Genomic DNA, 13724 nt, shown 5'->3' with positions numbered 1-13724 from the left:
ACTTTTATCTTTTAGTCTATTAATTCTATTTCAACAGATGCATGTTTGTAGCAGACAAAAACACTTTATATAAATAACCCTTACATATCCCAAACCAATTGATAATAGATGATAATAGATATTGTTGTACCTTAAACAAATGAGGTACAACTAAAAAACTTGTCTGGTTTACGTGTGCATTTAATATGACTAATTTTGAAAGTGACTAAGATTTAAATCTTTATTGTATTATTTCACAGACTGAAACATTTGCCTGAGCTCATTATGACCTAACACTATTGAAGAGAAACACTTTCCTGCTTTATTTTTAAACGTTTCAAATTGATTAAATCATTTTGCTTTTAATAGCATTTTGGCATAGACCAAAAAAGCACCAGACATTCTAAAAGCTCTATATATATTAGAGCTGTCAAACAATTCAAATATTTAATCGCTATTAATCGCATAATTATCATGAGTTAACTTGTGATCAAACGCAACCTAATGGTACATTTTTTATCTTTTCTTAATGTACCTCCAATTAATACTTTTTATGTTTTTAATACTCTAACAAGGCCATCGACAAATATGGATACTTCATGCAAATGTATGTTTATTATTAGTGAAACCAGACTCAACATAGAGCATGAATACAAAATATACCTGTAAATGTTTTAAAGTAATTATGGTGTTTTAAATTACATAAATCATCAGGACACCAAACAGAACTTTGCTATGTTTTCTCATGGACGGTTTTAATTGCCGGACGTGTGCATCATGGCGGATTTTGGTGCTTGATTTGAGACTTGGCGCATCAGTAAAACAAATATTTACTGTTTACAAATTTACTTTTCACTGAGCTTATATATGTATATATATATATATATATATATATATATATATATATATATATATATATATATATATATATATATATATTTAAGTAAAAGAAAAAAAAAGAACATCATAAATAAATGTGTGTTGCGTTAAAGGTTTTAATTTCGCCTCTGTTATATTAAATAATTTTTTTAAATAAAAATGATCAAACAGAAATGCGTGCTGCATGAGTCGTGCATTAATAAAATGATTGCTGTTAAAATAAATTTGCGTTAACACGTTCATTTTGACAGCCCTAATATTTATATGATCTATATTTAAAATCCCCTGGATGCAAGATCATTTGGAACTTAAATCTCTGGTACTTGCTGCTTTTAAAATAGAATTTTATAGAAACATGCTTTTTTTTCCAAATAGCATTTTTATAGACGATGTTCTGAGCAAAGAGTTGGGCAGTTGTCAAGATGCTTTAACACCACCGTGATAAATATGCACTGTTCATGCCTGAGCATAATTTTATCCATATGTGCATACAGATGTATACATTTATACGGTTGCGTAAGCTTCTGCACTGATTGGTTAAGCTTGCTTTCGTTTGATGGCTGGATTTCAGCACCACCTACTGGCGATGGTTAACCTGTGAATACACAAAACATACTTCATATCAAACGGGAGGAAGTGAGAGCAGTGATTAGGAGGATGAAGAGTGAAAAGTCGGTTTGACAAGATGACATACAGGTAGAAGCGTGGAGATGTTTAGGAGAGGCAGTGGAGTTTTTAACAAGATTGTTTAACAGGATTTTGGAAGGTGATAAGATGCCTGAGGAATGGAGAAGGAGTTTGCTGGTACCGATCTTTAAGAATAAGGGAGATGTGCAGACCTGCAGTAACTACAAGGGAATAAAGTTGATCAGTCACACCATGAAGTTATGGGAAAGAGTAGTGGAAGCCAGGCTGAGAGAAGAGTTGACCATCTGTTTGCAACAGTATGGTTTCATTCCAAGGAAGAGCACCACAGATGCATTATTTGCTGTGAGAATGTTGATGAAGAAGTATAGAGAAGGTCAGAAGGAGTTGCATTGTGTGTTTGTGGATTTAGAGAAAGTGTACGACGGGGTGCTGAGAGAGAAGATGTGGTATTGTATGAGTAAGTCAGGTGTGTCAGAGAAGTATGTGAGGGTGGTGCAGGACATGTATGAGGACAGTATGACAGCAGTGAAGTGCGCAGTAGGAACAACAGACGGGTTTAAGGTGAAGGTTGAACTGCATCAAGGATCGGCTCTGAACCCTTTCCTGTTTGCAGTGGTGATGGACAGGTTGACGGACGAGGTGGAGGTACACACTGGAGAGAAGGGAAATAAAAGTCAGTAGGAGTAAGACAGAGTACATGTGTGTAAATGAGAGGGAGGGCAGTGGAGTGATGTGGTTGCAGGGAGAAGAGGTAGAGAAGGTGAAGGAGTTCAGGTACCTGTAATGTTCAGTGCAAAGTAATGGAGAGTGTGTTAGAGAAGTAAAGAAAAGAGTGCAGGCAGGGTGGAGTGGGTGGAGAAGAGTGACAGGAGTGATTTTTGATAGAAGGGTATCTGCAAGAGTAAAAGGGAAAGTTTATAGGACTGTGGTGAGACCTGCCAAAAGAAAAAGATGATTATATGTATATTTTGAGGTAAGGAGTATTTATTGCAAAAAAAACAAAACAAAACTCTTGCTTAAATTTTATTCACAGTACTAACAGTATTGGAAACTGACAGGTTCCAATAAACATATTCTAGTAATGTTACAGATAGGAGGGTTTATGAATTTTCCTGAAGATACCTAATGGGTTTTAGTAACAGCATTATGAAAGTGAAAAGGCTGAGCATGTACAGTATATCTGATATCCTCATACAAAAAACATCACTCATTCATCACAGTAACAGGTTTGGTTTGACATCTGCTTGTCTAACAATCAATCGATAAAAACTTTCAATTCAATTCAATTTTATTTGTATAGTGCATTTCACAGTGGACAATTTCACTGTGAAATGCAGCTATACAGACATTAATAATTAAGAATATACATTTTAAATTCATTAATTTGTCCCTATAAGTTTATCCATTAGGAATAATCCAGTGGCAATGGTGGCAAGGAAAAACTCCCTGAGATGGTCTGAGGAAGAAACCTGGAGAGGAACCAGACTGAAAAGGGAACCTGTCTCACATGGGTAACATGTCTGTGTTTAAAAATTGCAGTGTTTGTTGGTCCTGAATTAACTGATCAACAGAACAGTTTACACAGAAATCACACATCCAGTTATAAACCCAGTAATCATTTTCCCTGTATATCCCTAATAAACCTAACAATAAACCTTGAATAGATTTTTTTTGACAAATGAAAATGAGACAAATGTGAGCAACTTTTATCTCTCCAATTTATAAAAAGACACCGTTCTCCATGACTAATCAGCAGATCCCCATCACCTGCACACTGGTGACTGAACCTAAGAGTCCCAGGCTTAATTAAAAGTTTTACAGCGATGTGTAAATGTACAATATGGGCCATTTGTATAATCGTGTAAATGTATATTTTTATAAAAGGTGCAGGAGTCCTTGTAGCAGGAGTGTCTTGTATGTTTGTTGTACGTGTATTACGTGTTATGTACTATGAAATACGTATTCACACTTGTACGCTCGTACCACAAAGGAAAATAATATAAACAAGGATAAAAACAGACCAAAATAAAACACGCTCTTAAATCAGAATTCCTATTTGAAAATAACGGAGTTCAGAAAGTGACATGGATGCTTACAACATCGACAACCAGCAAAGTAGCACTTTACTTTTAAATGAGTTATATAATATATACTTTGCTTGCCTTTTATCAGTCAAAATTCACATACTGTATATATCTATAACACTGACTATAAAGGTCATTTTAAATCACACGTCACATTTAACAAAAGGTGTTTAAAACACTGAGGCATCTTTGTTTCTTTCCTACTTTATATCTTGAATGTGCAGAGGTCGAAATTTATGTCATTCCAAGTTTGCCCACTTTCCATTTCAGAATTAAGTCATATGCAGCAATAGTTCTTTTGAGTAAACTTTGGATATTTAACTGTAAAAAAAAAAAAAAAACACTTAGCTAATTTTAAATCACTGTCACAGTTTTGCATAATAAAGCTTGATAATAACAGCTCGAAGTCAATTTAATTAAAAAATATTCTGGCTTAATGTTGTAAAGCAACACGCACAACCACACACATACACCCATGAGCTTCATCCGATCTTGCAGTATATGTAGATTGATGTTGTCCACCTATAAAAAGAATAAAGAACAGAAACAATATGTGATTATTTTTAGCATTTACAGAATTAAAGCTCTGGTTGATGTGCATGAGAGTTTAGTTTTCATCATTTAGCTTTCTGAAATAAGCAACACATTAGTAATGAAACTGTGCTCGTACACTGTAGCCTTCGTACTTCATATAGGTAACCACACCTTGAAGTATACAGTGGTACCTTGACCTTGAGTTCAATTCGTTCCGTGGCCGAGCTCATAGCTCAATTTGCTCACACCTTAAATAAATTTTTCCCCATTTAAAATACTTTAAATGCACTTAATCCGTTCCAACCCTAAAAAAATGCCACCCCGTTTTTATGTTTCATGTTATTAAATAAGTAAATACATTTCTAAATAACAAATCTTGTAAAAAAAAACTTAATAGAAAGAGTATCTAAAGATATAATAGGTTTTATACAGTGTTTTTACCTTGGAGATGAGACGACTTGAGCTAACATAGACGCTGGAGGAGGTGAAGGGTAGAGGAGAAAGGCGGAGGAGGAGGGAAAACTCGTTTTTTGCTACTCTCTATCACTACTGTACACTACGTCTCCCTGAACTTTTAGGTTTTTACTTTTTCTTCTTTGCTTATCTTAATTTTCGTCACAGTCTTCACTTTCTGGCTTCTCTTCGCCATCTAGCAGTGGCGTCTCGAGCTCGTACCTCAATTTTTTGCTTGCGTAACAAAGCAAAAAATCGACCGAGTGACGACTCGTACATTAATTCACTCGTAGGTCGAGGTACCACTGTATTATTCTTTGTATGCCACCGATAAAAGCAATGCTGACATTTTCTTTTAGAATGATGCACGTTTGCATCTGTTTATGGTTATGGATTTTAATGTTGTGGAACATAAATTCCTGTTATCACTTACATCACAATAGATTCTCGTTTTTTTTTCTCTCTCTTGAAGCCTGTAAGATGAAGGGGGAAAAAAACACCTTCTCTAAGACTTTACCACGTTGGACAATTTAAAGGTACAACTGTAGTTTAATTTATAGCACTGACACTGGTCTTTCCAAAAAAGCCACATAAATGTCTTCTCACAGAAATCTCAACACTTGCATAAAAAACAAATCCTTTTAAGGATCCCTTCATGTGGAGCATCTGCTAGAGAAGACCACATTTAAGTTCTTGCACATTAGAATGAGTGTATTGATATAAATCTGTTCATAATCATAATAATACTAATATTACACTACATAATGTTGCATTCTAATTGTGAAGAGTGTTAGAGAGGGATTTTTTTTTTCTACCTGAGGTTCAGGTTACAGGCTCATTCAGATGGATTTTGAGGTATGCAGTTTGCTTCTCTGAACCTCCTGCATTATGGCTTGCACCACCTCAGACGTTGTACCCTGTCCCCCCAGATCAGCGGTGTGTAACTGCAAAAGAAGAGGGAGGGAAATAAATGAGGTAAAAATATATCTTTCTTAGTAAAGATTAAATATTTACATTTACGGCATTTGGCAGATCCCTTTATCCAGACCAAATTACAATTATCTTATTTATACAACTGAGCCATTGTAGGAAAAACAGCTTTTTGGTGCTAATGGGATTGAGCTATCACTTTCTACTTCTTAAGTCTGAATAGAGACTGTCCTCACATAAATCTACATAAGTATATTACGTGTGCAGGAAAATGGAAAAATCGCAGAGTTTAGCATGTACAGGACTATATCACAGGTTAGTTGCTTTTAAAAAGGGCAAGCCTTTGAATAATTTTGGATACAGAGATTGCACAAATGAATAAGGATGCCAAAAAAAAGGGCAGACTTTATCCACAGCTATAAATTAATAGAGCACTGCAATGGAAACAAGCTTTAGTACATTAGATTTTTTTTTATATATATAAATTTGTTGACATATTTACGATCTTAAAAATAATTCTCATCTGATTTAGAAATGTGATCTTTGGAGACATGTAACCATAAATGTCCAGGTCAAAGGACACTCAAATTAAAAGAGGGTAGATACTGGGATTTTTTTATGCATTATAGTAATTATTAGTGTACCCACAGCCTCTGCAGAGCAACCACTATCTCCAAGATTGTACCTGTTCATCCCAACATTTCATCCCAATCCTGGCTTCTTGAATGTTCTACAGGTGTATCAATGCTTGCACCACCAGACCGAGGAAAAGTTTCTACTCCAGAGCCATTAAATGGTCTGAACCAGCATACACTCATAGGACAGTCTACCCACATTCTCACCTACTGTATTAACTCAATATACTCTCAATGCACATGGATGTACTGGACACTCTCTCTCTCTCTCTCTCTCTCTCTCTCTCACACACACACACACACACACACACACACACACACACACACACACACACAGCACCATGATACTAATGTTTTTGGCACATCATCTGCTCTGTACCATTGTTGTGGAAGGGCATGAATTGTTTGCCCAGCGTGATACTCTACACACAGAAACCAACAGTGTCTTGGCTCCTGGCTAATCTTATAACAAACTTGTGGTGCATATAAAAATAATAAAAAGTGCACACAATCCTATTAAAACTGCAGATGGACTGGGAATTCGCATGATGTCCAACCAGATTTTATATCAACATTTTTTATTATGCTTCTATTTGTTTTTCACTTGTTTGTTGCTAGATCCCACTAATGAAAAGAAAAGCCTCTGAGATGATTTATGATGAATTGTTCAACACAAAAATGTGCAGTTTTGAAGAAGGGAGTGGAAACAATTTATATCCATTGAAGATTTATGGGAAACTGCACACCAAATCTTGTTTGGCTGTTGACAACAAAGGTATTCCTGCATTAAACAGTCATACAATGGGTCTGTCTAACAGACTCTACTCCACATTCTATTTAACCAAGAGTGATTATTTCTAGCTAATGAGATTTCATCATACCTGGGTCTCAGATAAGGTGGTAAGGATTGCTTTCCGAATGATACTGGCATAATCATGAAGTCTATAAGAGAAATATACAACAGAAATAAACATTAAAATAACATAACACAACCACTTAGAAAGGACATGACTTTAGACTATGGCTAAAGAAGCAGTTTGTAATCTTTAGGTTTTTGCCATTAGGCAAAATGCAATTGCAATAATAACAGCTTTCCATTTTCCCCACCATCAGCCCTACCCCCTCTGTGCCTAATGATTTACCTTCTAAAGGAAAAATGTCAAGCTGGGCAGCTCTGTTTTATGTTATTTTCCAGCTATTTTTCTTTGGGCCAGAAAATGGAAATAGAAGTTTGAAATTAAGATATCAGACTGAGCCATTGCATGGCATATTATTATAAATAAGTTTTTTGCATTACAAACATTACAAACTACATCTTTAAATCAGCAAAAGATGCAAAATTCAGCTTCTCTTCATGTACTTTAAATGATCCAGCATGAGGCAGCTGGCTAAAAGTGTGGCCGTAGGGTTTGCAATGTTCTTGTTAGCAATGCTTTTCCCAGTGTTTCTTGTGGCCTGCAGTACAAAGCAGAAAAATGTTATGAGAACATCTAAAATCTTCAATAAACCATCTATAAACACTTTTACCAACTGATAAAGTGTGATTCTTACCGTTTCAAACACAGCGTAGTCCTTGCCATAGTTGGCTCCTGGAACTAAACCTGGGCCACCCACGAGTCCGGCACACACATTGCTCACCACATTCCCATAGAGATTTGGCATCACCATTACATCAAACTGTTGAGGCTTGGAGACGAGCTGTACGCACAGAAATAAACACATACACAACATATTGTGATGTCTCACCTGTTACATTAGCCTCCAGCACTAGCTGACAAGTGTAGGATCTCAACAAGATGTTATTCTCTGCATTACATCAGAGAAAAACTAACTGCTGAGGCTCCACAAACTTAATGCACACTTTAATAAATTCTAGTAGATTTGAACCAAAGCCAAAATGTGCAGTACGGTATAGAAATGCAGTGCATAACAATATTCATTATCTAAAAGGGCACGCTTGGTAAGCTGATACCTGCATGGTGGTGTTATCCACAATCATGTTGTCAAAAGTAATGTCTGGGTATCCGGCTGCTACTTCCTTACAGCATTGCAGGAACAAACCATCACCCAGCTTCCTGTACAGAGCAAAGACAAACAAAACAGGGCTCAAGATGCCATAAAATCAGCCTGGAAATGGCACTGTTTCTATGTACGCATTGTGTAAAGGGTAAAATAGTAAATTACTTAAATATTTTTCTCGAGTTGTCCACATTTTGTATTGGTATAAATCAATGGCAGTCCATCAGGGCCAGCAAGGTCTTTTCTGCTGCCCTATAATCAGAATCGCTGACTTACGTTTAAACATATTATTGTCCAAAGAATATGTATTAAATTATTCACAGTAATCTATTTTCTTATTTTTTTGGTTGAAGCAGTGCAACCAAGTGTAAGTTTACATTCTATCCAATCAGATTTCAGCTGTCACATCACATGTTGCCTGGGTCAAAGAAATCTGGCTTCATCCCTCAGATCAGCTGTCACATCACATGTTGCCTGGGTCAAAGAAATCTGGCTTCATCCCTCAGAATCAGCACTGTGGGCATGTTTAACCTAAACTTAATGTTGCTTGAAGCTGTTGCTTTTACCAATCAGATTTCAAATTGACCACTTTGGGGCCATCTAGAAGGCACCCAGTAACGTTGGCATTTTCATATCTTTTGATTGGATGGTCAAAGAGAGAGTCAGAACTTGCCAACCACATCTGTAGCAAACCGCAAAAGTTAAAATACTTTCGTTTGGATTTAATAGCTATTTTTCATTCCAAAATGGCTGACAGAGGAGAAGAAACTGATTTGGTTGCAGATACACTTACAAGGACATTTACAAGACAGACTTTTCAAGAACAGCTAGACCTTGTGGGGAAAGGTCAGCCAAAACAGTTCAAAACAATTGTTAAGCTTTTTCTTGAACCATTTGTACTGTTGCTTTTCTTTTCCGTAGAATTTGCACAAAAACCCAATTTGAAGTCACTTCGTATCCCCAGGAAAACTGTAATGCTCTAAAAAAATGCACAGAAATGCATGGAAAACCCGAGTTCAGTTTATAAGAGTAATACTGATGCTTCTGCTAGAGATGATGCAGTACAGCTGTGGCTGCAGCGAAAAGAGACTTGTTGAATTGTGTCCGTTGGGTTTCTTGCTTTAGTAACGGCATTCATTTTCACTGCATGAAATATTCGGGTTTCTATAGTCATGGTGTCATAATGATGGTAATTGGTCGATTCAGATAGGACATCACTGAAGGCCATGAGACTTAATGAGTAGTTGTGTTTCATTTTACCTTAAACATGTGAATCATTATTAGAATTTTACTTTTGTGTACCAGATGACTATATAAATACATTTCCTGTTTTTAGTTTCCCCTGCAGGAAAATAAACGAGCAAATGGCTGCATAGAAGCTCTCTAAAATCCATTTTTTACATTTATGCATTGAATAATTTAACAATCTACTAACTATTTTGTTCAATAGAAAAAAATATGTATTGACAAAACATAATTATTGTAAATTGATACTGACATGATATTGGCCTTATGTACGGCAGTGACCCTATGGCGACCTTTTTCTCTGGCAAGTTTAAAGGCGTATTCAGCAATCCGTAACGAGTTTATCCGAGTGATGATCTTCAGACACTCCACGACTCCTGGGACATTCTGGAAAAAATAATAGATTTAAATATACTTAATATAAAACATATTAATATTCAGTGAAACTGTCAGTTTTATATTTGTTTATTGATTTATTTGTTTTACTGTTAACTCAGTTAACTGTTATATATAAAGAAACCTTCGCAGTGGCACATCTGTGCATGTGCGTGTGCATGTGCGTGTGTGTGTGTGTGTGTGTGTATGAGAGAGAGACGAAAAAAGCTAAACTAGCACAAACCTCATGCTCTAAGCTGCTGTATTCTCCCTCTGTATTTTCTCTAATAATGATGATGTCTACGTCCTTGTGCCGGGTCTGCACACCTGGGAGCGTCTGGCAGTGCATCACATTAGCGTATAGATCCAGGGATGTTCTGGGGTTTTAAATAAGGGAAAGTTTATTATAGAAATTAGGATATAATCAGAAAAAAACATTTAAGCTGTAATTAGGCTTAATTCAGTTTTATTTGATATGTATAACTATATGACAATAAACTATCACAGAGGAGCTTTTACAGATATCTGGATATAAATACAACAGGGCAAAAAAAGGGCTAAAAGTGGTAAAAAGACTCCCTGAAATAACCTGAGAAAGAAACCTTAAGAAAAACTAAACTCCATATAAAAACATACTTTTCAGGGTGACAGAAGTTTATAGAATTATAAATTAAACAAATGAATTGCATTACTCTACTGTACCATTTTATGATTACAGCAGCAGTTCTACAGCATCAAGAGGAGATTATCCACTGAAGCAAGGCAGAATCATGGGCATACTGTAAACTTTTTTAGAATGTGAATACTACATGTGGTATTATCCACGACAGAACTTTAAATTTACTAACAAGACGAAGAAGCCTTTCAACACATAATTCTATTTAACAGACACATTAATATTACCGGAGCAAATTGTTCCTGGACTTGTGAGATGGTGGAAGTTTGTGATTGGTCTCTATATTGCCTGAAAAATAGAGAGCATGAACACTTTATAAGACCTACTTCCAGGTAAGAGGATATATTTTCACACCTGTCCACCTCCACAACCATTAGCCTACCCTTCAGTGCAACTCCGTTGCGTCTGATAGCTGTGACAGCATTATTAATGTCATCCTCTGACGTTGCTGTGGAGTCCACATTCACCACCTCAAAATCCACAGGGATGCAGCAGAACCTGTGAAGATCTAAATGTGTCAAACTATCCAAATCTCCCCTGACCAAAAGTAATACTTGTTCCCAAACCTGAAAAGCTCCCGGACGTGGCTCAGAAGTTCCGGTCCAATACCGTCTCCAGGGATCAGTGTTACTGTGTGTCGGCCTCCGTATTTTGCAGGAGGGGGCTGAAATATGGAAACGAAAGATATTCTCAGATTATAAAATCACTTAATACTATAGGTAAACTGCTATAAGTGAAAAAATATTCTCATTTCTAGTTGAACGAGTGGAAAGCCAACACAAAACACAAATACCTGATTGCACACATGTGCCACAGAGACTTTTTGCATATCAAAGTTCTGGTTTTGTTTTCACAAAACTTCAGCCTGTGTTCATTTTTGAGTCTGTAGCACATGTCTGCATCCATTATTATATGTTGAAAGAGCATTCAATGTTTGAGTTTTATTATTTCATCAACAACTTTAGCATTTAAGCTTAGTACACCTTCATAATAAACCCATACAATGCACTGCATCCACACACAGTACTCACAATAACCTTCCAGGGAGTGAAGAGGATGAGGAGGATGCATAATTTAGTAGGTGAGTAGATGTGAATGTGATGGGAGAGAACATGTTAGTCATTAGAAAATGGAAACAAAAAAAAATAGTCCACTCATTAGCCTGAGCCGCAAACATATTAGGATGACCTACCGAGACTTTAGATTTGTACGTATTTTATCTTTGATTTGTTTTTATTTTGATTTTTACATACAATTATAGTTCAATTGCATGCATGCAAGGCCAATTACATGTTTTACTGGCTGTCAATTCAATAAAAAAAAAAAGCAAAACAATCCATCTCATTGGTTTAACACTCATTAACACTCTTCAATAGTTCCTGCAATTTTGAGATCCACTGGGAACCATAATTTGCCAGGGTGTTCATTCAGTTTTTTTTTAAATAATATTTACCTGATGCTTCATCAATATTCAGTCCTAACGGATTACATGATAAACGGAGACAAATGAACGCACAAAAGTGGCCCCTCTGGCTGTGAGGCATGTGTGAACCTCTGCAGTGGGAGATACAGGATGCTAAAAAGCCAGTGTGTGTTCCAGTTTCATTTACAATCCAATATCATGAACAAGCTTGAGCCCAAGTTACTGTATACATCTTTTGTATATAACTATGTGGATTTCTTCACATATTTAAAAACAAATTTGGGACTTCTGCAAATTGTTCGTAGGTGCAAATGAGCGTATAATTGTGTGTGGGGGATGATCTGGTGATGGACCACTACACTTCTCAGCATAAGTATACAACTTAATATACAGGGTAGGTCACGGAAAAGTAGCCTCCAATACTGGTGCCACGCTCTTTGGAGGAGGCCGTAGCCCCTTGCTATGTCTGCCGACTGTCTGTCTGTCTCGTCGGCCATTTTTTTCCTGTGTCCCACCCTGTGCAATTGAGAAGAAATATAGAGAAGTATAAAAAAAACAGAACATGGCCAGGACACTCACAGTATAAGAGGACATCTCTCTCCTGTTGCATATAACTGCTCTCAGCACCTGTCATTTATAGATAACAGAGTGACAGACATGAGCAGACTGACATTAAGTTGAAAAAAACAAACAGCAGTTTTATGTCTCGGGGTAAAATTTCACTAGTTTGATGCAGTACATTAGTCTATACAGTGGCACGGTGGAGCAGATAACATTTACAACTCAAACATTTGCATGCGGTTTGACCAGTTTGGAGTGGGTTTGTGGATAAGGAACAGTCAGCTCTTAAACAGATTCTTTGGCGTTTTGAAGAGGAAGTACTGTAACAGCTTGTTCTAGTGTTTGACCTTGCAGACGTGGCTGCATTAAAGCCACACCAATGGCGTGCACATGGGGCCCAATAGCCGCACCAGGAATCCATATGAGGAAGTATTAGACATAGAAAAGCATGACATCAACGTGCTGAATCATTACAAAAGCCTTACATTGACCGTGTTGCCATTTAGTCCGGCCAGGGGCTGGAACACCTTGGAGAGCGACAGCACTGACCTCGCAGATGACATCTGGCTTCCAAACATCAGAATACACTGTTGATCAAAGCAAAAGTGAGCTATCCAAAACAGTCCGTGAGCAGCCCAAACAACATGCAATAATGTAAAGCCGTTTTACCAACCGTACAAGGACAGTCCTGAAGGATTATTTGCCTCTTGGTGTGAGGCTTTTACACCAGCGCCACCTGCCGTCTTCTCGCTGTTACTGGCACAACTTTTATAAACTTGGTTTCAGGACAAAGGAAGGTTGTTAGCTTTGTAACGCATAATTAGTTTAATTTTATTTATTTGTATTTTATTGTGGTAAATAAATCAATAAATCGTGTTAAATTTACAATATACAATAATTTTTTTTCCTTCTTCAATTGTCACTTGAGATAATACCAGCTAAATGTGCTCAAGTTAAATTGACAACATTAAAAGTTTCATTCTAGCAATCTGAAGACATGATTTTTGTAAGGGTGATAAAAAAAACTACGTAGAACCCTCGAAATAGGGTCTGAAAATGTTCCCAGGCCCATCACCAATTCAAAGACAAGCGTAAACTGTAGCTGAGGTGTCACCATACAAAGCAAACTCTGCATGCTAATGTAAATACAGCATGCGTAACTACAGAAATATGATCTGCTTTGAGCTCAAATAAATATCTGGAATAAAAAAATATGAACATTTCTATGAAAATATGTTCAAATATGTTCTTATTCATAAATATTGATCTAGATTTTAACTCAT

The 13724-nt window shown here is 36.6% G+C and overlaps 1 protein-coding gene across 4 annotated transcripts; it reads right to left on the bottom strand.

Annotated features, from left to right (window-relative positions):
• Nucleotides 1-2516: 2516 nt before the first annotated feature.
• LOC124398739 (isocitrate dehydrogenase [NAD] subunit gamma, mitochondrial-like) lies at nt 2517-13674 on the bottom strand. Of its 4 annotated transcripts, none has more exons than XR_006928112.1 (15): nt 13120-13671; nt 12927-13028; nt 12460-12507; nt 11024-11121; nt 10840-10955; nt 10685-10745; nt 10026-10158; nt 9660-9793; nt 8115-8217; nt 7694-7840; nt 7503-7597; nt 7024-7084; nt 5393-5521; nt 5011-5050; nt 2517-4112 (listed from the first exon to the last, which is right to left on the bottom strand). XR_006928112.1 is itself a non-coding variant. In XM_046869030.1 (14 exons), the coding sequence occupies exons 2-13, from the start codon at nt 13017-13019 to the stop codon at nt 5417-5419; spliced, it is 1194 nt and encodes a 397-aa protein (XP_046724986.1). In that variant the 5' UTR covers nt 13020-13028; nt 13115-13673; the 3' UTR covers nt 2517-4112; nt 5393-5416. The 4 variants fall into 4 exon arrangements, 1 of the variants encoding a protein (XP_046724986.1); XR_006928111.1 differs by having other exon boundaries at nt 13115-13669; XR_006928113.1 differs by lacking the exon at nt 12460-12507 and having other exon boundaries at nt 13115-13674.
• Nucleotides 13675-13724: the final 50 nt, after the last annotated feature.

This window comes from Silurus meridionalis, chromosome 16 (assembly GCF_014805685.1).
Source record: "Silurus meridionalis isolate SWU-2019-XX chromosome 16, ASM1480568v1, whole genome shotgun sequence".
Classification (NCBI taxonomy): Eukaryota; Metazoa; Chordata; class Actinopteri; order Siluriformes; family Siluridae; genus Silurus; species Silurus meridionalis.
Note: the sequence above shows the minus strand (reverse complement) of the source record. Positions and strands in the feature narration are given on the sequence as shown.